The sequence below is a fragment of the Lycorma delicatula genome, chromosome 1 (assembly GCF_047948215.1).
Source record: "Lycorma delicatula isolate Av1 chromosome 1, ASM4794821v1, whole genome shotgun sequence".
Taxonomy (NCBI): Eukaryota; Metazoa; Arthropoda; class Insecta; order Hemiptera; family Fulgoridae; genus Lycorma; species Lycorma delicatula.
The window spans coordinates 19,073,748-19,096,572 of record NC_134455.1 but is presented as its reverse complement, the minus strand read 5'-3'; the positions used below and the strand labels follow the sequence as shown (position 1 = coordinate 19,096,572).

At 31.5% G+C, this 22,825-nt stretch overlaps 1 protein-coding gene across 2 annotated transcripts in view; it reads left to right on the top strand.

Moving 5' to 3' along the window:
- LOC142329948 (uncharacterized) overlaps window positions 1–22,564 on the top strand; it is a 37,196-nt gene extending 14,632 nt beyond the window's left edge. For both annotated transcript variants that reach the window (XM_075375039.1, XM_075374959.1), the window contains exons 3-7: window positions 720–842; window positions 3,493–3,591; window positions 5,238–5,305; window positions 11,871–12,047; window positions 21,105–22,564. In XM_075375039.1, coding sequence (XP_075231154.1) covers window positions 720–842; window positions 3,493–3,591; window positions 5,238–5,305; window positions 11,871–12,047; window positions 21,105–21,122 — 485 coding nt within the window. In that variant the 3' untranslated portion in view covers window positions 21,123–22,564. The remainder of the gene's footprint in view (window positions 1–719; window positions 843–3,492; window positions 3,592–5,237; window positions 5,306–11,870; window positions 12,048–21,104) is intronic.
- The last annotated feature ends 261 nt before the right edge of the window (window positions 22,565–22,825 follow it).

Here is a 22,825-nt window from a genome sequence, read left to right as displayed (position 1 = left end):
AATGTACAAACTCAGATTATTGTACCTACTTAATTTTAGTTGAGAAAACTTCAGGACCACCTTACGTTTTAAGTTTACTATTTTAACCTACGCTTTAAAAAACTTAATTTGTCTTTAATTCTTATGTTCAAACAGCTAAATTTTCATTTCTTTACATTACTTATACTTTACTTTCCTTGAAAACCCAAATAGTATTTATAATCTTGCTTTATATTTCATTATGAAAATTGATTTATAATAGCTTTCCTGCTTTTTTAGCGATGATAAATTCCATAGACAAACTATATGTTTCATTAAGAAATGAATTCCACAAATAGACAGTGTTAAACAATATTGTAGTGGTAAAGTCAGATGTTTTCTTGTAGTGTGTTTTCAAGCATTTATTTTTTATTTATTTTTCTGAACCTTATTGAATATAATACGTATAACAGAAATAGAGATTTTATATTAAAAAAAAATCATTCACAATAAGGTTGATCACTAATATAAAAGAATCAACACACTAAATTCCGCAGTATAAGGGAATTTAATGCTATGCAGATCAGAAGTAAATTTTAGAGCAACTATTATTTGTTATTTAGTTATCTTTAAATGCTGAAATACAAAGGTATTGGATAAAAATATGTTGGATTGGTAAAATGGTAAGGGTTTAGTTTAAAAACGTAATTTTTATAATTTTATAAGTTCAACATTTTTTTTGATAAAATCTTTTATTGCAGGTAGTAAAGAATGTGCTGATGGTTTTTTTCATTGCAACAATGGCCAGTGTATCCCCAATAATTTAATATGTGATGCAATCCAAAACTGTGATGATGGGAGTGATGAAGATGGAAACAAATGCCGTAAGTAAAATTGATTTTTTATGTTACACACAATTTTTTCTTTCTGTTGGTTTATAAATAAATAAGAAAACTATTATTGTACTTATAAATACAATAGTTTTATTTCTTAAAAGTACAATTAGTTTATTAGTATAAAATCAGATAATACATTCTTTTATCTTTAAATTTAAAAAAAGAAAAAAGTTAAGAACATTGTTTGTAAGTAGATCATAATTTGGATCATAAAAGAGGTTGAAATTTTAACCTACAAATTTTCACTTTGGAGCAGTAATTATCACATTTTTTGAAAGTCAAGAAAGCTACAATCTTTCAGTTTAAAGTGTTCAGAAATTACAGTAATTAAAATTATTTAAAAGTATTTTTTCTTTTCTGAGACATTTACCAAAGTATTTTAAATATTGTCATTTTATAATAATAGATTGTAGAAATGAATAACAAAACTGAAAAGGAAGATTTCAAACCAGGCTTTCATCAAATTTTCCAGACATTGTCCTGATGATTTTCATAGTTTTTAACTACATAACCTTTGTTGTCTTTCATTTTACAAAACTGTAAACAACACCAAATAATATTTAGTATATCTTTACTGTCATATTATTTTCTGTTATAATCAGAAGAATTTGTGCTTTACAAACCTGATATAAGTAAATATAATTTTACATGAAGTAAAATAGGTTCTTGAAAAACTTGATTTTATGATTTATATGATTTTATTGATTAATAGATGGGGTATGTTGGTTATTTACTTTTTTAAAAATACAATTTTTAATACATCGGGAAAATCAATATTTTTTTAAACAGCTGTTAATTAAGCATAATAAAGGCTATGAATAATAAATGAAATTTACTTCAATTTCAAATCATCATAGTTTGTGAAAGTATTATTTTAGACCATTTAACATACTAATCTATTACATAATTTAGAAAAGGTAAACTAAGGAAAATTCCCATTTTGCCACAGACTTTATTTTTCATCTCATTAGAGATTTATATAAAAATAGCTAAAACAGATAAAGGATCAAAAATGTTGTACAAACTTAAAATTTGAATTATCAATACTCTCAGTTACCTAATGGGTTTATTGGTATATTTGGTAGAATGGAAAAGCACAATCTTGCAGCATTCCAAACAGGGTACCACTTTTTACAAGTAATTTTTTCTTAAATTTTATCAGACTTTATTTTTTAATCAACATATTACAGCTCGTTTTAAGTTATTTTATTGTTTGGGTTTGTATTTAACTCACACTTTATGTTAATTTCAGTAAAAGCTCTTTAATAATTTAAATTTAGTGTTATAAATATATAACACTAAGCCATATATAAGCCAATGTATAACGTAGGGAAAGCCAACAATATTCCGAAATGAGTGAAAAGAGTTCATGAAGATTTCCCTTAATGAGGATGGAGTAAAAAGACTCTCATCCAACCATCGTACTCTGGATGTCCCCAAGGCTTCATCACAAAGGGGATGAAGCCTTGGGGGATGAAGGGGGAAGCCCTTAAAAAGAGTCCCACCTGAGCTCAATGCAAGGAGCTATTCATCAATAAAACAACCACTGCCCCCGCAAGGCCAACACCAAAAACAGGGTGCATCAGCTGACAACAATTCTAGGCTGCCCTGTCCCTATGATACCTAAGTTTTTAATCACGGCCTAGATAAACCGGGTGGAGGTCAAAACATTATCCACAATCCATATAGGTTTGGGCAATGGAAATGGAGATTCGTATGACATTTATCACTATATCTTCCAACTCAGAGTGATGACCTAAACCAAAGAGACTGCAGATGTTTAACTGTAGCACTGATCAGTGTGCCGCGAGCCCCAACAACAACCGGCAACATTCGAACATCCTGGACATCCATGGCAGACATGAAGGCTGGAACAATAGACTGATACTTGGTCATCTTCTCATGGGCCCCGTCTGATAGCGAGGTACTCTGCTAAACGAGCGGTCACATTTGTCATAAAAAAAAGATTGTTTTCCATAATTTCTAATTTTGCTGCATAATTTTTCATTTGATTTGTAGCAACCACTGCAATGATTTCATTTTTTACTTTTTGTATATCATTTTTACCAGTGAATTTTTGGAATCCACTCAGTGATAATTTACATAATGAATATCACTGTTACAGATATCTCAGTCAACAACTTGAGATAGATAAAAGTATACAACACAATAGATAAACAAAATTCAGTAATTCTTTTCAGATGTTTTAATTACTTTTGTACATATGTTTCTTTAGGAGGCAAACTAATTGTAGTTACAAGTTTGATAAACTGTTACTGTATAATGGTTTCATATGAGTTCAATAGTTTTTGTATTGGTATCTAAAATTCAATTCTTTTTTATTAGACCATATATCAAAATCTTCCCATACCGGTCATTCAGTTTGTTAGAAAGAGCTTGGGTTATAATTATACCTGTTAATGTATTTCATTATATACATTAAACTGTTTTGAATCATGTAGTAATGTAAAGTAATCATTATAAGAGCTTGTCTTATTTTCTATGGCATCTACCAAACACGCTTCAGTTAATGAGAACTTAATTCTTAATATTCTGCATAAATGCAGAGTTGTCAAATAATTTTTTTTTTTACTTTGTTAAATAATGTATTCAGATTGCATCTTATGTAATTTCATAGATCTCTGGAGGGAAAAGTTTGCAGTACAGACCACAGAAGCAAATGAAGCTGTGTCAACTACATTAAAAAATAAGCAATCCAGCCCTAAATTCAGGAGAAGTAAGTTAATTAAGTTATTACGAGCTATTTTTTCTTTTATTTAAATTTTCTTATGTTTTTGGGGTTTGCAATCCATTTTTTTATCTTGATAATAGTTTGACTTAACAAGAAAAAATTATAAGTTGAATCAATCTCTGAGTTTAAAATGTTAAGCATTATGTTACCTCAAAATTAAAGTTAATAGATTGGAAAATTTTACTTTGGTTCTGAGAGTGTGAGAAAATATTATTTATGAGATGCAATTAAGTGGTAAGACAAATTTTTAAATTAGTTATGAATAACTTCATCAAATCAGTGACTTACTGTTTAATAATTCTGATTACTTCATAATTAAAAAAAAATGTTTTTCATTGATTAATTCATCACATAAATATTAACCTTATACACTGGAATGTGGAATGAAAAATTTGTATTGTATGAAAAATGCCATACCTCATCAAGATTTAAACCTGGCATCTTCTGGATGAAAGGCAGGAAAGCTACCACTCTACTACAAAAGTTGGTATGGCACTTGACAACGTTTTACATATCTCTTATTAAATAGAAGTTTCAATTTAAAAGCTGAAAGAAAAACTGAATGAAAGAGAGAAAATGTATAAGCATAAGTTAATAAGAAAATAATACTTTATTTCCCTCTTGATGAGTCAAAGCCAGTTACACGAATGAAATTATTTCTTGACAGAATGTTTTGCTTTATAATCAGTCTTTCTCATGGCTGTAGCATCTAAAGCATCTGACATTTAGAAGCACTAGTCACAGTTGCTGTTTATGAAGTAGTGAATTCCCTATGCAGCCAGTTCTGTTGAAAAAAGTGAAGATGGAAATTGATTAATGAATAAAGATAAGGCTGACATAGATTTGTTAATATGTTACAATATGTTTAGTAAGGAAGTGGGAAACAATCATTACAGTCTTCAAATTCTGTAATAAGCCTTGCATGGGGTCTTGGTTGCTCTTGAGATTAGCTGTGACAATTTTGGAGTCGGGTTGTGGTTGATGTAAAATTGCTCACAAAACGTTTGGTTATAGTACATACTCAAAGTTACTTCTGCTGTCTAATAAGTTTGTTCACTTTTTGTGCCTAGTGATTATTATACACTCATCTCTTTTAATGATCACTGATTTATATTTTCGCAAATATTCTTTTTGATATAATAAACTTTTTAAGAATAACTGAATGAAGAACACAAAAAATTTTAAGATAATTTAAATGGGCAGGTACAACTTGGCATTTGAAAAAATACTATAATTTAACTTTATTTTGATTTATTTAGCTACTTTATCTATTAAAAATATTATTGTGACATTTTTTTAGTTTAATTCCGTTGTCAATGACATATACTGTGCTATGCACATTATGAAGCATTCTATCACTTTTATGAGTGATTTACAACTTTTATGGTTTGAGATTGTTCTGATATAAAAGAAACATACTAATTAAAAATAAATAAATGTAATATACTAATATTATCCATTTAAATTATAAGTTATTCTTGACTAATTTTTTATCATTTAGTTACAAAATTTAATATCTGAAAAATGGATAATACTTGTAATAATTACAAGTTAGAAGAACAATAACTTTCATTATTAATATTTATTCGTTTAAATTTAATGGACTATTAAATTAAATTTGTGTTTTATAGGTGGTGGTAAAGGGTACACAATTCTTTTAGTATCTTTTGTTATACTCATCACATTATTTTCTTCAATTGTAAGTAAAAAAATTGATTATATTCAATTACATTATTCACAGATCATATAAACTATGTTTTAGTTCACTTGAGTGACCTGATATTAAAATATTCAGAAAAATCTGTTATATTAACCCAAGAGTTGTAATGCAACCCACTGGGTTGGTCTAGTGGTGAACATATCTTCAAAATAAGCTGATTTGGAAGTTGAGAGTTCCAGTGTTCAAGTTCTAGTAAAGGCAATTATTTTTGTATGGATTTGAATACTAGATTGTGAATACTGGTGTACTTTGGTGGTTGGGTTTCAATTAACCACACATCTCAGAAATGGTAGACCTGAGGCTGTACAAGACTATGCTTCACTTACATTCATACATGTCATCCTCATTCTTCCTCTGAAGTAATACCTTATGGTGGTTCCGGAGGCTAAACAGAAAAAGAAAGAGAATGATAACGTGTAGTCTCTCAGACGATGGCCCCCTCCAAAACTGATCTAAGAATGGAAGGAGAGTAATGACTTCAGCCCCACCGTCAGTATCTTCCTCATTCTAGTTAAGGACAATATTAGTTGGCATTCCAACAATGAGGAGAGATAAACCAGAGATACCTGCAGTGATGGCCAAAAAAGAAAAACCCGGTAACTCAAAATTTTGTTTTATGGTCAAAAAGTAATGGTTGCATACCAAGCAAAATAATCAAAACAGGTCATTCTTTTGTCTACAACATATGAAAATCCAACAATTAAGGCAAGTGGAAAACCTGACATTATTGAATTTTATAATTCTACTAAAGGTGGCTGTATACACCTTTGATGAAGTGTCTTCTTTGATATCATCTTCTTGAAAAACCCAGAGATGGTCTCTATGTATTTTATGGTATGTTGAACAGCATTCTAATAAACTCTTATGTTATTTATGTCCATCAAGCAGTCTCAAAGAAGATAAAACCAATGACAAGAAGGGCATTTGCAAGGAAACTCTGTGTAGAACTTACAACGCCACATATTTAGGAAAGACAAAAGCTGACAAACCTATTCAGAAATCTGAAATGCAATATTAAAGATGTTGCTGGTCCATCAACTTCTCAGCCAGAAAATATTCAAGAAGCAGGAACAAGAAAGATTTGTACCGTTTGCCCAGTTAAAAAGAGAAGAATGACTCAGTTCCAGTAAAAAAAGTAAGAAGCAAATTTGCATGGAGTACCAAGCAGCATTGTATGGAATGCACTAAAAATATCTAAAAAATACCAAAACTATTAATATGTATGTAAAACATTGTATTCTTTATAATGCATGCATTAAATAAAGATATATTACATTTTTACAGTGTTTTTATGAATTTTCCCTAGAGTAACTGGGAGACTATACGTTACCATTTATGTGTGGGAAAAGGGCGTTACCATTTATGTTTGGGATAAGGGCGTTACCATTCCAGGGTTAAGCTTAAAGAAACAAAGTTTTCTTATGTCTTGTTGTATCTACTATTCTTTAAACTGATGTAGTTAAGGTAACTTTATAAATTAAGGCAACTATTGAATTGTATAACACTTCAATTCTATTTTTAAATTTAACACACTGAAAAATGTGTTTTATATTAAATACTATACAGAATGAATAATTAACAGTTATTGAGAATAAGCTGTGATATAGTAAGTTAAACGTATTGCTTTGAAAGTTGGGAGAGTGGGACGGTTACCATGGAAAAATTGCCTGTTGCCTGCTTTGGCCACATTTTACTTGAATGTGTATATTAAGCAGGTTGCTTATGGGTTGATTTAAACTAATACTCAGAATGTGTATTGTGCATGTGTGTGTGTGTGTGTGTGTGTGCTTGTGTTGAAGTATATCCATTTGTATTTGATATTTTATAGTGCTGATGTTTCTTATCTAGTTTTAGTTGTCTGTGTGCTGTCAGTTGTATTCTAAGTTGTCTGTGGATCTTGCTTTTAAAAACTGAGTTTATCTGGTTCATTGATTTATTCAGAAGTACAATTTAGTATTTGGCCACTCCACAAAGTTTTATTACTTTTTTAAATTCTTACTTAAAAAAATGTCTTTTACTTTAGAGAATGGAAAGTTTAAAATGTAAAATAATAATAATATATATTTAAGAAATGTTGTAAGAATTATAGAGTAAATGTTGGAAATTCGAAGATTTCTTATGAAGAAAGTGTCACATTGTAACTTGAAGAAATGAGAATTCTACTTGTCCCAAAATAGAGGGCTCTTTTGAAAAAAAAATATCGCTGTAGCTATCTTATTAAGTTAAATATCAAATTCGTTTAAAGTTCCTACTATTATTTGGATAAGGGCCTAAAACGTATGTAAGTAATTTTTTTGATATCACCAACCATTGGCCCAGGCTGTTGAAAAACTGGGATTTTGAAGACAAAAAAGAATCATACCTCGCTTAATACACACAATATCGAAAACTTTTGTTTGAAACAATTTTTGATATGACCAACCCTTACGGCAAGGGATAACCAAAATGTTGCTGGAATTGTAAGATGGGGATTGTCGTATGCTAAACATGTGAAACTTTTTTACATGCAACCACTGTTGTATTGAGTAAATTTGAAGTTTTTCTTAACTTTAACGTGGAAATCTCTTTTATTCCCTACTTAGCACCAGTGAAATCTACCTCTGTCTTCCGAGGTGCCGAAAGGGATTTTTTGAAGTAGGGTTAGGATCAGTTTTAATATTGCCTCAACAAGGTAATTGACCAATCCATATAGAACTAATTATTCAACATTTTATCTGGATTTATAGTATAGACAGTCAGTTTATGTATTAATATATAACAGATAATTTGAAAAAAATATTTCTGAAAGAAACCTTTAAATTATAAAATCCTTCAATTTAATATCAACTATTAGTTTTTTATTGTGATAATCCACTGAAAGAAGTTATAAAATCTCATAGAAATATCACATATTTCTTATCTCATAAGAAATATGTCATACATATTTTGTATGACATAAATAGATAAAATATATATGTTCTTATAAAGCAGGAATTTAATTGCAGAAGAATTGGCTCCAATAATACCTCGTAAAAGACATTAATGTTGGAACAGCAAATGCAATGAAAAAGTGGAGAAGTGAAATCAATCATGGCTACTACACCAATCCCAAAAATAAAAAAAACCCTTCAAAAATCTAGTAAAATAAACTGTCTGAACTCTAAGAAAAATAAAAAGACAATACCATAAAGACACAGAAATCAATGGAAGAAGAATTTAACAAAATGAAGTCAAGAGACTACAACAAAATCTTCAAAAAAACTCTAAAAATACGAACCTCCAACCCTATTATAGAAGGATGAAAACCATAATCTGGCCCATAACAAAAAAGACGATGTGAAAGTTCTAGCTAAATATTTCAAAACATTCCTCAACTGTGAAGAATCGACAGAACTCCTAAACTTCAACACCAGCCAGCACGTTAATAACAACATCAGTGGAAAACATCAACCCTTCCACAATAAAAGAAATTTACCAAGCATTGGGTGAGACGAAGAATTACAAAGCGAGGGGAGAAGATAGACCTTTTAAGAAATCTGCAAACATGCAGGAAGACCAGCAAAAAACGCCCTTCAATAGCTTGTCAACATCTGGATCAAAGAAGAACTACCAGCATACTGGACATCAGTCCTTATCCACCTGCTACACAAAAAATGGAACAAAGCAGACTGAAACAACTACAGGGGAATCCCACTCCTAAATACAATATACAAAATTCTTTCAAGACTCTTCCTCAACAGGATCAGACAACTCAAGAAAGAACTGGAGAACACCAGGGAGGTTTCAGACCCTGAAGGAGCTGTCCAGACATATCATGAGTCCCAAGCTAATAATGGATTACAACAGAAGAAGAAGCAGAGACATGGTGATTTGTTTGGAGACTACACCCCAGATTAATAAACATGATAAAACTGACCCTCACAAACACTAAGTCAAAAGTGAAATTCAGAGGCAAACACTGAGAACAATTTGAGATCAAAACAGGACTGCGCCACAACAATGGATTCTCATTGCTACTATTCAACAGAGCTCTGGAATTGCTAATGAGAGAATGGCTCAAAAAATGCCTACCAAAAATAAAAATAGGCCAAATTATCAAAACAAACTGCCTTGGGTCACTAACAACTTGGCAAATGACTTATGTCATTTGCTGCCAATGCCAAAAAAGCAAATCAAAACAAAGCTAAAACACAGATATTTGAACCTCAAAACCTAAAATAAAATTGGCTTCAATATATTATTCAAAAGACAGAAATTATACCCCAAAAACCAATACAGTTAAAAGAAGTAAATATAAAAAATAATAAAGTCAAAATAGTAAACCAGTTTAAATACTTGTTGAAATAATAACAAACAACCTAAATGAATAAAACCTCAATCCAGACAAGAACAAATAAACTAAAGCACAAAAATTAACCTGGTACACCTGGAGTAAAAATTGTCTATCCATGAACACAAAAATAAGATACAACGCAGCTATAGAACTCGAAGCCACATAAACATTCTTCCACCTGAACAAACAATCAAAGACTGACAGACTCCAGAAAATTGAAAGAATTAGAACTTGAATCAACTTGTACCAGAAAGACGGGCATGGTGGATTGTACCCAACAAAGTTGTGTACAAAGATTCTTTGGATACATCATGAGGATGCAGCATTCGAGACCAGCAAAAGCTGGTAAAGTGCAATCTCAACTCAAAAAATATCAAGACAGGATGCAGATGCATCAGAGAAGTAAGTAAGTGGTGAAAGAAATTGGCCTTAAACCAGAAGACACCACCGACAAGATAAAATTAAATGAAACATTAAAGGACAAAACACTTGCTTCACACTCACAGGAAAGAAAGTCACAACATGAACATTTTCAACACTACAGAAAGGGCACGAGATTAGAACATCTGAAAACGTATTGGTACTACAAGACCCAAACAATCCCTTCAAACAAACTTGGATAATGGACTCACTAAAGTGATTGAATGCAGTAATAAAATATGAAAAAAACAAATAGGAATTTAATGATGGCATGCAAAATAGAATATAGAAAACTCCAATCCTCTACTCCAACAGAAATATCAAAAACAATTTTATTTTTATATATAAATTATTTTGATATTTTATATATATATATATATATGTTTATATAAATACTCTTTTTAGAATCTTTCTTACAATTAAAAAAAGTTTCTCTTTTTTAAGAATAATTAAATCATGTCTTTATTTAGCAGTGAAGGAATGTAGACAAATAAGTTTAATTTTGTTGCAGGGACACTATGATTTAATACAGACACTACAAATATAACTAACTGATCAGTATACAAAAATTTGATAAATCATTGCTTTGAATTTTTTATACAGAAAATAAATCTAGTTAGACATTTTTAATTGAAACATTCTTACTACTATATTTGCTCTAAAATATCATGTTGTAGTGGAATATATGATACAATAATATATTTTGAATTAAAGAGAGTTAATAATTTCATCCTTACTAATTTATCTTGTATATATTTGCATATTCATTAATTCTAAATAATGTTAATTTAAATGAATATAAGGTTAGAAAATACTTTTTACAAGACTATTTTGTATTCAAGAGAATCTTGAATCTTTTTTGTGTTACTGAGGTCAGGAAATCAGTTTTGTTTATAATTTTTATTTTCAATTGTAAAATCTGTACTTTATGTTTTGTTAATGTGTATTATGAAAAATCTTTCACATTTTGTTGCAATTGTACAGTAATATGGTATTTGCCAGTAGAGTATTTTGTGGGATGTTTGTTTTATGAGTTTTTAAATGATTTCTGATACCGGTGTTCTTTGGTGGTTGGGTTTCAATTAACCACACATCTCAGGAATGGTTGAACTTTCCTTTTCCTGTTTAGCCTCTGGTAACTACCGTTTAGATAATTCTTCAGAGGATGAATGTGGACGACATGTATGAGTGTAAATGAAGTGTAGTCTTGTACATTCTCAGTTCGACCATTCCTGAGATGTGTGGTTAATTGAAATCCAACCACCAAAGAACACCGGTATCTACAATCTAGTACTCAAATCCGTGTAAAAATAACTGGCTTTACTAGGACTTGAACGCTGGAACTCTCGACTTCCAAATCAGCTGATTTGGAAAGACGCGTTCACCACTAGACCAACCCGGTGGGTTAGGAATGGTCGAACTGAGAATGTACAAGACTACTTACTCTTCATTTACACTCATACATATCATCCTCATTCATCCTCTGAAGTATTATCTGAACGGTAGTTACCGGAGGCTAAACAGGAAAAAGAAAAAGGATGCTATAGGAAGGCTATTAGATTGTTGGTAATATGAAATAATTCTGGCATTGAATTAATTTTATTTTGCAGTTATATAACAATAAATATTTAAATTATTTAATAGCTATGATATTTTACTACTCCTGCACACTAGCTGAATATTCAAAAATAGATACAGAATTGTCTTTTCATACTAAATTCTGTAAATGTTTGTTTAAAATTTTTTTTTTGCAAACTTAAATCTATGTGTGAATTTTTTAGCATTTTTTTATTAATGTATATAAATACGCAGGTTGGATTTACACTGGGGAAAACATGTTGGAACAGACATAGTGGGAGAAGTTTTGATAATCCATTATTTTATGAGAGTTCTGCACCAGAGCAGGTCACTGAAGCAAATTACAGATTTCAGCAACAGCCACTTGAATCAACATTTCATCAGTATAATGAAGAAGAAGAAGAAGATGAGGTCAGTACACAAATTTTCTTTTTAGGAGCTTAGACAATAAAATGTTTATATTATTTTGATGGCTACTTTTATTCCATTGGAAAAATTCATGGGGAAATATTAATTTAAAAAAAACAGAAGAATTTTTTTTCTTTTTAGAATCATTTTTTCTAAAGTTTTGTTTTGTAGGATTAGTAGGAATGAATTTGATGTCCATCTTGGTGATAATCCTCTTTAGGGATCATTGTGTGAAATTTTTAACCTGTAAAAAAAGCCATTTCAGATCAAAATTTGGAATCGAATAATGGAGATACTACCATGCCATCACACAGATTGGAAGAAAATTAAACAGATTGAAATTAAAAATTTTTGTGCTACCAAGAATTTAAGTTTGTAATGTAATTGTAATCAAATGTATAATCCTCATTTTATTCATATTAATCTTAATAGTTACTAAAAGAAGGAATGGAGGTAAGTTTAAGTCTCAAGATTAATCTCCCATTTCTTTCTTAGATTATTGTAAATATAATTTCTTAGAAATTACAAAAAAAGGTAAAAATATATTATTTATAAGTAGCTTTGGATTCTTCTGGGTCATTAAGATAGTTCAGTATTAAAAAATCTTTATTCTGGGAAAATTCCTGTTTATCAATCTGAGAAACCTCAAGATACTTTTGTGCATTCTTTGAATAAAGAAAGAAAGAACAAAGAAAAGATTTTGTTCAGACTAGGAGTAAAGGAATCAGCAGTTACATGTTGTTTTGGAAAAAAAAATGAGTGTATAAATTAATTAATTAAAGTTGTTTTGAATGATCAGAAAGTTAAACTAAAGATATATTTCATTTAATTAGTTTACAAAATCGTATAAATGTTTCAATAAAAGATACGATTAGTGAAATCCAGAAAATCTACTTTGTTGTTTAATTACTGTCTATGTTGTATAGTAATGTTATATAAGGATATTTGATTGTTTATATGTTCAAGTATTTTCAAGAACAAGTATGAAAAAATGAATAAAAGTAGATTTTGAAGAATTTTGAACTTGCTTAATTTTAATTTTTTTTTTTGTCTTCAGTCATTTGACTGGTTTGATGCAGCTCTCCAAGATTCCCTATCTAGTGCTAGTCGTTTCATTTCAGTATACCCTCTACATCCTACATCCCTAACAATTTGTTTTACATATTCTAAACGTGGCCTGCCTACACAATGCCTTCCTTCTACCTGTCCTTCCAATATCAAAGCGACTATTCCAGGATGCCTTAGTATGTGGCCTATAAGTCTGTCTCTTCTTTTAACTATGTTTTTCCAAATGCTTCTTTCTTCATCTATTTGCCGCAATACCTCTTCATTTGTCACTTTATCCACCCATCTGATTTTTAACATTCTCCTATAGCACCACATAGGTTAGTCAGGTACGTATGACAATGACACTTAGTCATTTAATTTGATTTCAGGTCTATTGTGAATATAGTTAGTTCTACAAATCAGGATTGCACAATCGAAGTCCAACTTTAAATAATTATTCTTCCAAACCAAAGACTAAATGTAATAAAACTAACTTTATGTGATAAATGTAATAAGACTAACAGACAAAGTTAAGCTCATATTTTTTGGCTTCCTGGTAAATTATATGGGCAACTTGATTATGCCATCTTGGTTAGTCATTGAACAAGGGGTCTCGATCCTGATGTTATAAGTAGGTGATTTATGGTACCTGGTGACTCTGCCAGTCGTAACAGTCGTTAGAAAATGTGAAAACACCTACAACATAGTTAATACAACTTCTTAGTATTGCGATCACTTTTCCTGTACTGCGACAGTAAATCCTTCTGTAACTACATATCGTAATTTACCCACGCTCAGTCAGCTGTTAGACGATTTCTGTTCACCAATTTTTAGCCTAGAGCATAGTAATGACTACCATAGATTTCCTTACTTGTCCATTGATCTGTTTTGGACTGTGGATCAATCTCGTGTAAACAGTAATCATAACTGCACAAAATCAGTGGAGTCTATTTGTAATCGACTTTAACTAATTTAGCTTGGTGTAGGCTAAAATCCTGTTGTTTATTGTAAAAAAAAAAATCTGCATAAATTAATTATTTATCAAGTGTGTAAACTCCCCAGACTAACAGGACCATTGTTTCCCCCGAATCACGTGGTATGATGCAACCTACCTCGAACCAAAGCTACATGTACCTTACACATCAGCTTCTCTGTTTCTAGTTTTAGCCATTTTAGAGTTAAGAAGGAATAAATGAGGGTTGATATAGCGTAGCTGTTAAGTGCTTTGAATAAATGCTTTGTGACAGGAAAAATTTCAGAACCGAGTTAAGCGAAACTAAAACTTACCGTTGTAGTTCGTTTTAAATTTTGATGTGATCAGTCATTTTGGCTCGGAACATTACAAGATAGTTTATGTTTCATTATCTTTCACGAATTATACACTCTACAGTTTGAAGCCGCAAAGCACAAAGTGTACAATTCTAAGCAGCTTCAGAACTATAGGATAGTACTTTCTCCTCAATTCACGATTTCCAGCTGCTTATCAATTTGCCTAACAATTTGTTTTACATATTCCAAACGTGGCCTGCCTACACAATTTTTTCCTTCTACCTGTCCTTCCAATATTAAAGCGACTTTTTCTAGCCTACCAACCTTTTTTAAACTTCTAACATTCCACGCTTCGACTTGTAGAATGTTATTTTTTAATTTTCTGGTGACCCCTTCCTTAGTAGTCCCCACCCGGAGATCCGAACGGGGTACTAGTTTACCTCCGGAATATTTTACCAAGGAAGGCATCATTGCTATATGAAAATGCAGAGAGCCACATTTTCTTGGAAAAAAAGCAGCTGTAGTTTTCCATTGCTTTCAGCTGCTCAGTACTCAGAGGACTGAGTGATGTTGATATGGCCATTTAAGTCATTCTGACTCACGCCCTTAACAACTACTGAAAGAGCTGCTGCCCTCTTTCAGGAATCATTCCTTAGTCTGGCTCTCAACAGATACCTCTCTGATATGGTTGCACCTTCGGTCCAGCTACTCTGTATCCCTGAGCACTCAAGCCCCCTCACCAACGGCAAGGTCTCATGATTCATAGAGGAGGATGTTTACTTAATTTTACATTATTTTATGTTTATTTTTTTGTAACATAACTCCTTAATTTAATAATGATGATAATGATGGTGATGGTGATGGTGATAATTCTATTTGCTGCAAATCTGACCTTGGCAGTTAGACATTGGTCTACAATAACTTTAAAGAATCTTTCAGTACAGTGTGAGGGAGCTTTTAAAAGTCCCAGTGATGCAAAGGTATATCAATCTCTGAAGGTTCAGAGCAGAATCCTCACAATCAATTGCTGGGATTTCCTCCATCATGCACCATACAAGATATGTGCTTTTCTATACACTCATAAGGTCTCAATTCAGCATAGGAAAGGAGTCATTCTTTATTTTCCGTCCTCATGATTTGGAGGATTCTGAGGGATTTTCCATCCCTCAGCCTTATTACAGGCATTTGCACGTTATATGTAATCCTTATGTTTTCCTAATGATGTAATCTAATTGGAAGTTCAAGGTAAATTTCCCACTCAAAATGTCTATAAATCTTTTGCAGAGACTTATCTCTAAAAAAAAGAACAAGACATAGGTTGTTATTAGTCAATCTATGGTTTCACACTATTGAGATGGTTTTTTTAAAAGAACACTGTTGCTGTTTTCAGAGAGTCTGTTACCTCAGAAAACTTTTCACATGAAAAGAGTTTATGCTATCCTGCTCAGGTATGAACCCAACTTATAGATTACAATCTTCACAGATCTATAGCACATATTCATAAAAACTGAAAAAAATTGTTCTTAAAAAATTCCATTTACATATGTAATACAACAAACCCTTTCTATTACTAAAGCTGGAATGATGTCTTTGTCACCTGGAGATTTGAATGTTCAAATTTATCAGTTGTCTACATCATCTTCATAATTGATAATGCCACACACAAATGTCATTTCAACAAGAAGTGTGAGTTCAGTGTTTGCCACCACCTGAATATATGCCATAGGTAACAGTGTTTCAAAATATCGAACAGGGTAGTGAATACTCAAGAGAATTTTTAAAATTTACTTTTCTGATTTTGTTTATTATGATTGTTGATTTTATTGATCTACTCTTATAACCTTTACCAATTGTATGTGAAGGATCATGTGTCTCAAATTGGTGGGCTCATGAAGTAAGATTGAGAGAATTCACTTCTCCACAGAATCACCCACAGGAAATTTTTAGGTATAAATACACCAAACCTTCATGCTGGGAACCAAGAGAACTCAGTTGTATTTTTCTTAGTCATCATGTAGCATTTCATTGAAATGAAAGATTCTTCTATTATCTTCCACCTTTTCTTCAGATCCTGACCACAACATTTAGATACAACTGTTGAGAAGGATGTAGCCCTGCAGATCGTAGTACGTGACTGCTTGTCTGATTGCAAGGCTCTGTTTAAGGATGCGCACTAGGTGTGGAAAAATCCATCACTGGGAAAAGGGGTTGCTTTCCCAGAGCTGTTCCACAACCAGCCTTTCAAGCAACTTGCCGATTACCGGCAAGAGGCTGATGGGTCGATAACTGCTGACATCACTCGGATCCTTCTCTGATTTTAAGAGCATCCTCACCAAAGCCACCTTCCAACAAAACAGAAAGCAACCCCAGCTTAGGCATCCCGAGAACAGTCTGCCAAGCGGCTCTCTTATGACAGGCAGCAGATGATAGAAAACATCTGGGTCAAGTTGGCCAATCCCCGGTGCTTTCTCAGAGCCATTCGAGAAACCACTCGGTCTACATCTACGGGTTCCACAGTCCGTACGACAGGGAATGTCGTACATTCCCTGTCGTATGAAAAGAGGACCATCACTTTTCCCCAGGTTTCCGCCTGCATTTAACACATGGCTCCCCGTTTTAGGATAGGCTCTCCCTATTGATTTAGTGGTGAAAGTTCGGGCGGCTATGTGGAGATTGCGAAGAAGCAGGGAGGCAGTTTTGAACCGGGCCTGTACCGGAGCGGAACGGTGATTTCAATTCACCGGTTCTAAATTTTGAACAGTTACCCATTTACCGGCTGTGGAGGAGGCTTTGCAGCCTTGCTATGGAAGCATGGCAGCAAGAATGGCATGCTATGAAAGGTCCTTCTACAGATTTATACAGGATCTGGGGGGAGGGTATGTCTCTCCATCGTTTTTAAGGGCAACGGGAGCCCGAATGTTCTCCAACCATGTAAATTTAAACCAATATTTGTTTCGGTTCCGCCTGCCAGCTGATGAACTGTGCATCTGTAGGGAGGTCCAGTAAAACGAACACATGATGTTCGACTGCCCAGCTCTGGGGGGGGGGGGGTTAGAACTTAGGCCACCCTGGAGTTTAGAGGTCAAGGGAAAAATTGGCCACTCAGAAGCGGCATTGTCGAACCGTGTGGGAGTTCCTTGATGTGATTGCTTTGTTCAACCGACATCAGTAGTTTACCTGAGGGAAAAGCCTCCTACCATGCTACTGTAGGAAACTAACTTGAGAGATATGGTTGGCTACCAGCCGTATTAGGGCTCCAAGTGCTTTAATAGTGGACAGGTACTTGCTGGCATTCAGTGGCCTAAGCGTGGCAGCAAATTGCTGTCTTTTGACGAGATAAATTTAATTATTGTTAGTCGTATATATTTAGTAATTGACAGGGTGTGCCTACCCATTTTAATGATATATGATAAGTGGGCAGTGGGACATGCAAGCTAGTGATATATGGCAACACGCTTACTCTGCTCACACTTTTAGGTTAGCTCTAGCAGCCAGTTAGGACATTTGTCGCTAAACTGTTTCGAGGTCAGTAGCTGTTTGTGGCCCAGACATTTGGTCTTATGCTTTTCTGTGTTTGAAATGACTCCATTCTTAAATTCTTCAGTTACCTTCCAAGACAGTATTCAGACTGTCTTTAATATAATAATGAATATAAAAAAATTTTTCTTAAAGTGCAGTAATTGCTAATAGTATTAAGACATAATATCAACAGTCTAATTGATTCTAATCTCAAAATATCAAATTCAGATTCCTATTCCCAAAAAATGTTTAATTACACTAACATTAAGATTTCATTTCCTTATAAATATTTGATGCCTAAGAAATAAATATAAAGTTGAAATACTTCTTTTCAATGAGTACCCAAGTTTAGGAAGTTTTAGAATACCGGTTGATCAACACAGAATTCACATCTTAACTAGATAATTTTAAGCCTAATGAAGCTTTATAAAGGACTGTTCATAAAAATGGGAAGTCTAAATTTCTGTTTAAGCCTTTTTTTTTGATGTGCCTTAATAAAATGCTCAGCGTGTCATTATTATTAAATATTATATACATTCCCACCTGAAGTACATCACCTTTTTAAGCTCTCTCAAAAAATGTCAGAATGAGTTTTCATGACACAAAAATGGACTTTCAGATCATTGTTAGATATCCATAAGTATGAATCACATAGACTGATATCTTGAAAATTAATCATGTTTACTTATTCATGTATCTATATTTATGAATTTCCAATCTTTGCTAAAAACAATTCACTTATTCTTAAAAAAATATTATATCCACTTCTATCAAACCAGACAACAGAACTACTTTCATGTAATTCAACACAATACCGCAGTTTACTGAAAAGGATCTTAATATACTTCCATTGCCATTTTTAATAAAATAACAAACAATTTAAAAATGTGTATACAAATTTATTAAAAATATGCATTTTTATGTACTTGTTTCAAAATATCTATATATAAATCACAATTAAAGATGTGATTTATTTATTTTTAATAAAGTTTGAAACTGTCATGCATTTACAGAAGAATTTAATTTTGAATGTTGTACAATCTAGTGTATTTGTTTAAAATTGGTCTGATAGTTTGTATTACTATTTCAGTATAATAGATTTAATTTCTACTACTAATGTTCTCAAGGCTATAATCCCTCTTGAACTTTATTGACAGTTGAAATGATATTTAATATTTTAACTTATGAATTATTTACATTCATGTTAGGTGAAAATATACAATACTCACCGGGTTGGTCTAGTGGTGAACGCGTCTTCCCAAATCAGCTGATTTGGAAGTCAAGAGTTCCAGCATTCAAGTCCTAGTAAAGCCAGCTATTTTTACACGGACTTGAAACTAGATTGTGGATACCGGTGTTCTTTGGTGGTTGGGTTTCAATTAACCACACATCTCAGGTATGGGCGAACTGAGAATGTACAAGACTACACTTCATTCACACTCATACATATCATCCTCATTCATCCTCTGAAGTATTATCTAAACAGTAGTTACCGGAGGCTAAACAGGAAAAAGAAAGAAAGAAAAAAAAGGTGAAAATATACAAGCTATTCAATAAACCTGTGATGATATGTTTAACTGAAGCTAGACTTCCTGGCATAACTCACCGAGTTGATCTACTGGTGACCTGTCTTCCCAAATCAGCTGATTTGGAAGTCAAGAGTTCCAGCGCTCAAGTTCTTGTAAAGGCAGTTATTTTTATATGGATTTGAGTACTAGATCATGGATACCGATGTACTTTGGTTGTTGGGTTTCAATTAACCACACAACTCACGAATGGTCGAACTGAGACTGTACAAAATTACACTTCATTTACACTCAAACATATCATCCTCTGAAGTAATTTTTTTTTTTTTTTTGTTTGTGGGTGAAAAACGCCTGGGCGTTATCATCACCCGGAATTTTAATTATAAAAGGGTAAAAAAACTCCAAAATAATAAATCTTATAAGATGTAAAATTAATATTAAACATGTAATAAAAATTTATTAAAACAAGAGTCAAGAAGGTAAAATAAAACTCAAAATAATACTGCAGATGAAGTCTGTAAAATATAAAACTTAAAATAATCTGAAGTAATACCTGAATGGTAATTCCCAGAGGCTAAACAGGAAAAAGAAAGAAAAAAAAAGAAATACTTCCAGGCATTCAACTTGTTGTTCATTTGTAGTTAAATATGTAAATATCAGGTGTATAAAGTAAAACTTATAATAGGGCCTTAACATCTAACAACAAAAGAAATTATTCAATAATGCTAAGAATTATAAGAAGTTGGTAACATTAAAAAAAAAAACCAAGATCATATAATGACAGATGTAAAATAAAAAGTATTTCAGATAAGATATTACAGGAAACAACATTCCAGTGCAAAAATAATAGTGTCCTTTCATTTAGAATCACAAAGATTTCAGATACTTATCTGATCTCAAGATCAAACTTTATACTATAACACATATTTCCTCATACAACTCTCAAAAGACCTTATAGGAAATACACTTTAAACCAGAGCACAATATTATATCAACTACATAATTCAATTCATTCTTGCTGCTTCAAGTTTTTTTTAATAGTTTATTAAGTTTTTTTAATTGAGCTATTAAATAATTATGCAATTACAGTACAAATTTGATAATCAGACTTCAATAATCTAGAATGTCAACTGATCTGGTTGGACTGGTATGATGTTGTTATATAAAATTTGTATTGACAATTTTGATGTAAAAGTAACATGAAACTATAAAAATACCTCCCTTGTGAACACTGAACACTCAGATTAATTTCTAATTCTAATATTTAACATTTCATAACACATTATTGGATAGTGGATTATTAAAAGTCAATTTTATGATGTGACTCATTACATCTTAGTAAAAGTTTCGTTATAATATTTGGAGCCAGATTAATGTTAAGTGAGTTAGAACAAAGGAAAGGATTCTACAACTAGGAAATTCCATTTAGATAATATAATTTTAACTCAGCACTTTTATTTTTGCCTCCAAAATTTCAGATATTGTAAATTTTTGAGTAATTGATTAATCTATGACTTTTAGAGAGTTTATTGAACAAATTCTGAAACTACATGCAGTTGTGTTTATTTAAGTAAACATCTGAGAATAATCACTTCCTGTCATATAAATAAATTAACAAAAAAAAAAGAAGTGCATGTTAATATGCAGTTTAATTAAATATGAAATTTGAAAATAAATGAGATGTGTTGTCTTGTTTCAGATTCATCAAGTGTTTTAGAAGAAAAACATGTCATCACATCATAAAAACATCAGTATTGAAAACCAATGAAAACACTTAAAAAATAAAAATATATGTAAATATTTATAAATATATATATATATAATACATGCATATTAATGTACCGGGTGATTATTTGAAAAGTTCCCACATTTACTATTCAACACCTGTCAGTCCCATCGTATTTCTGTTTACAGGCATGTATACCATTTTTGGGGGAAAACCTTTTTATTTTCAAAGGGGGTGGAACTCACCCTTTCTGCTACACCTACCTCAACTCAAAAATCTTAAATGGCAATTTAATTACATTAAAAGACAACTCAAAAAAAAAATAATGAATTTTGGTGAAAAGAAAATTAAAATTCTCCCACCCCTTCACTAGGTAGGTGCAAAAAATCATTATGGTGTGAGAAACCTAAAATCCATATTTTTTAGAAGATCGAAGGATTTCAAACATTACTTTGGGTCAGTGACACTGTAGCCCAACATAACCTAAAAAATCACATATTTAATCATAACTTCAGTGAACCAATTTTTATCTTATTTGTACTAAATAACTTGTCATTCAAAGGGCCTTTCAATGATATGTCGCAAGCTACATTGTCTCATTAAAAAAAAATTTGTTTTAACCCTTGAAAATTTAGAAAAATTTAAGGGCGAAATTTTGTGTTGGTAATTTAAAAAATAATTAAACAGTTTTAATCCACAGATTATGATTTTTTCAAATGGTTTAAAAAGTAATATCATGTAATTTTATAGTTATTTTTTTGGACTGAATTTTAAAAAAAATATTACGCCAAATAGTTTTTGCATCTACCAAGCAAAGGGCGGTGGATTTTAATTTCCTTTTCACCAAAATTCATTTTTTTTTTTTCAGGTTGTCAGTTAATGTAATTAAACGTTACTATTGCTATTTTAAGATTTTTGAGTTGCAGGTGTAGTGGAGAGGGTGGGTTCCACCCCTTTGAAAATAATTTTGAAAGGTTCCTCTGAGAATGGTATACATACCTGCAAATAGAAATACGATGGGACTGATAGCTGTTGAATAATGAATATGGTAACTTTTCAAATGATAACCTGGTACATATATTAATATGTATCTACACACTTATTAATATGTAAATAAAACACAAGACCGACGGTAAAATATTTTGCAGGAAGGCAAGGTATTTTTTAGGTTGTGTAATTTACAGAGAATATGATTATCAAACATTATTATTCATTTTTTATGATGAAATTAAGATTATTACAATTTAAAAAAAAAAAAAAATTGATGTATTAATTTTTAATAATAATCCTTTATGCTGATATAATACATAAAAAAAATTAAGATAATATTTTGTAAGTAAATAATTAATATGTTATCCTTTAATATGAATTAATATGTAGGTGGTATCATGTAAGAATAATTTCAAAAAATATATTTGCAAATTTTAAACAAATCACTCTATATTTTCACTTATTTAGTAATATACAAGAATTCCCAGATACATAGAATGGGATAGAGTTTACATTAAAATTACAATCCTGTTTCATTTTATTATATGATTTCTTTTAAAAACATGTTTTATTTTCCGAAATGACTTAGCATACAAAATGAAATATTATAATTATTTTTATCCACTAATAAAAGGACACAGTTATTAGATCCTAACTTCATGTATATTTATTATTCAACAATACTGAAATCAATGTTCAATAAC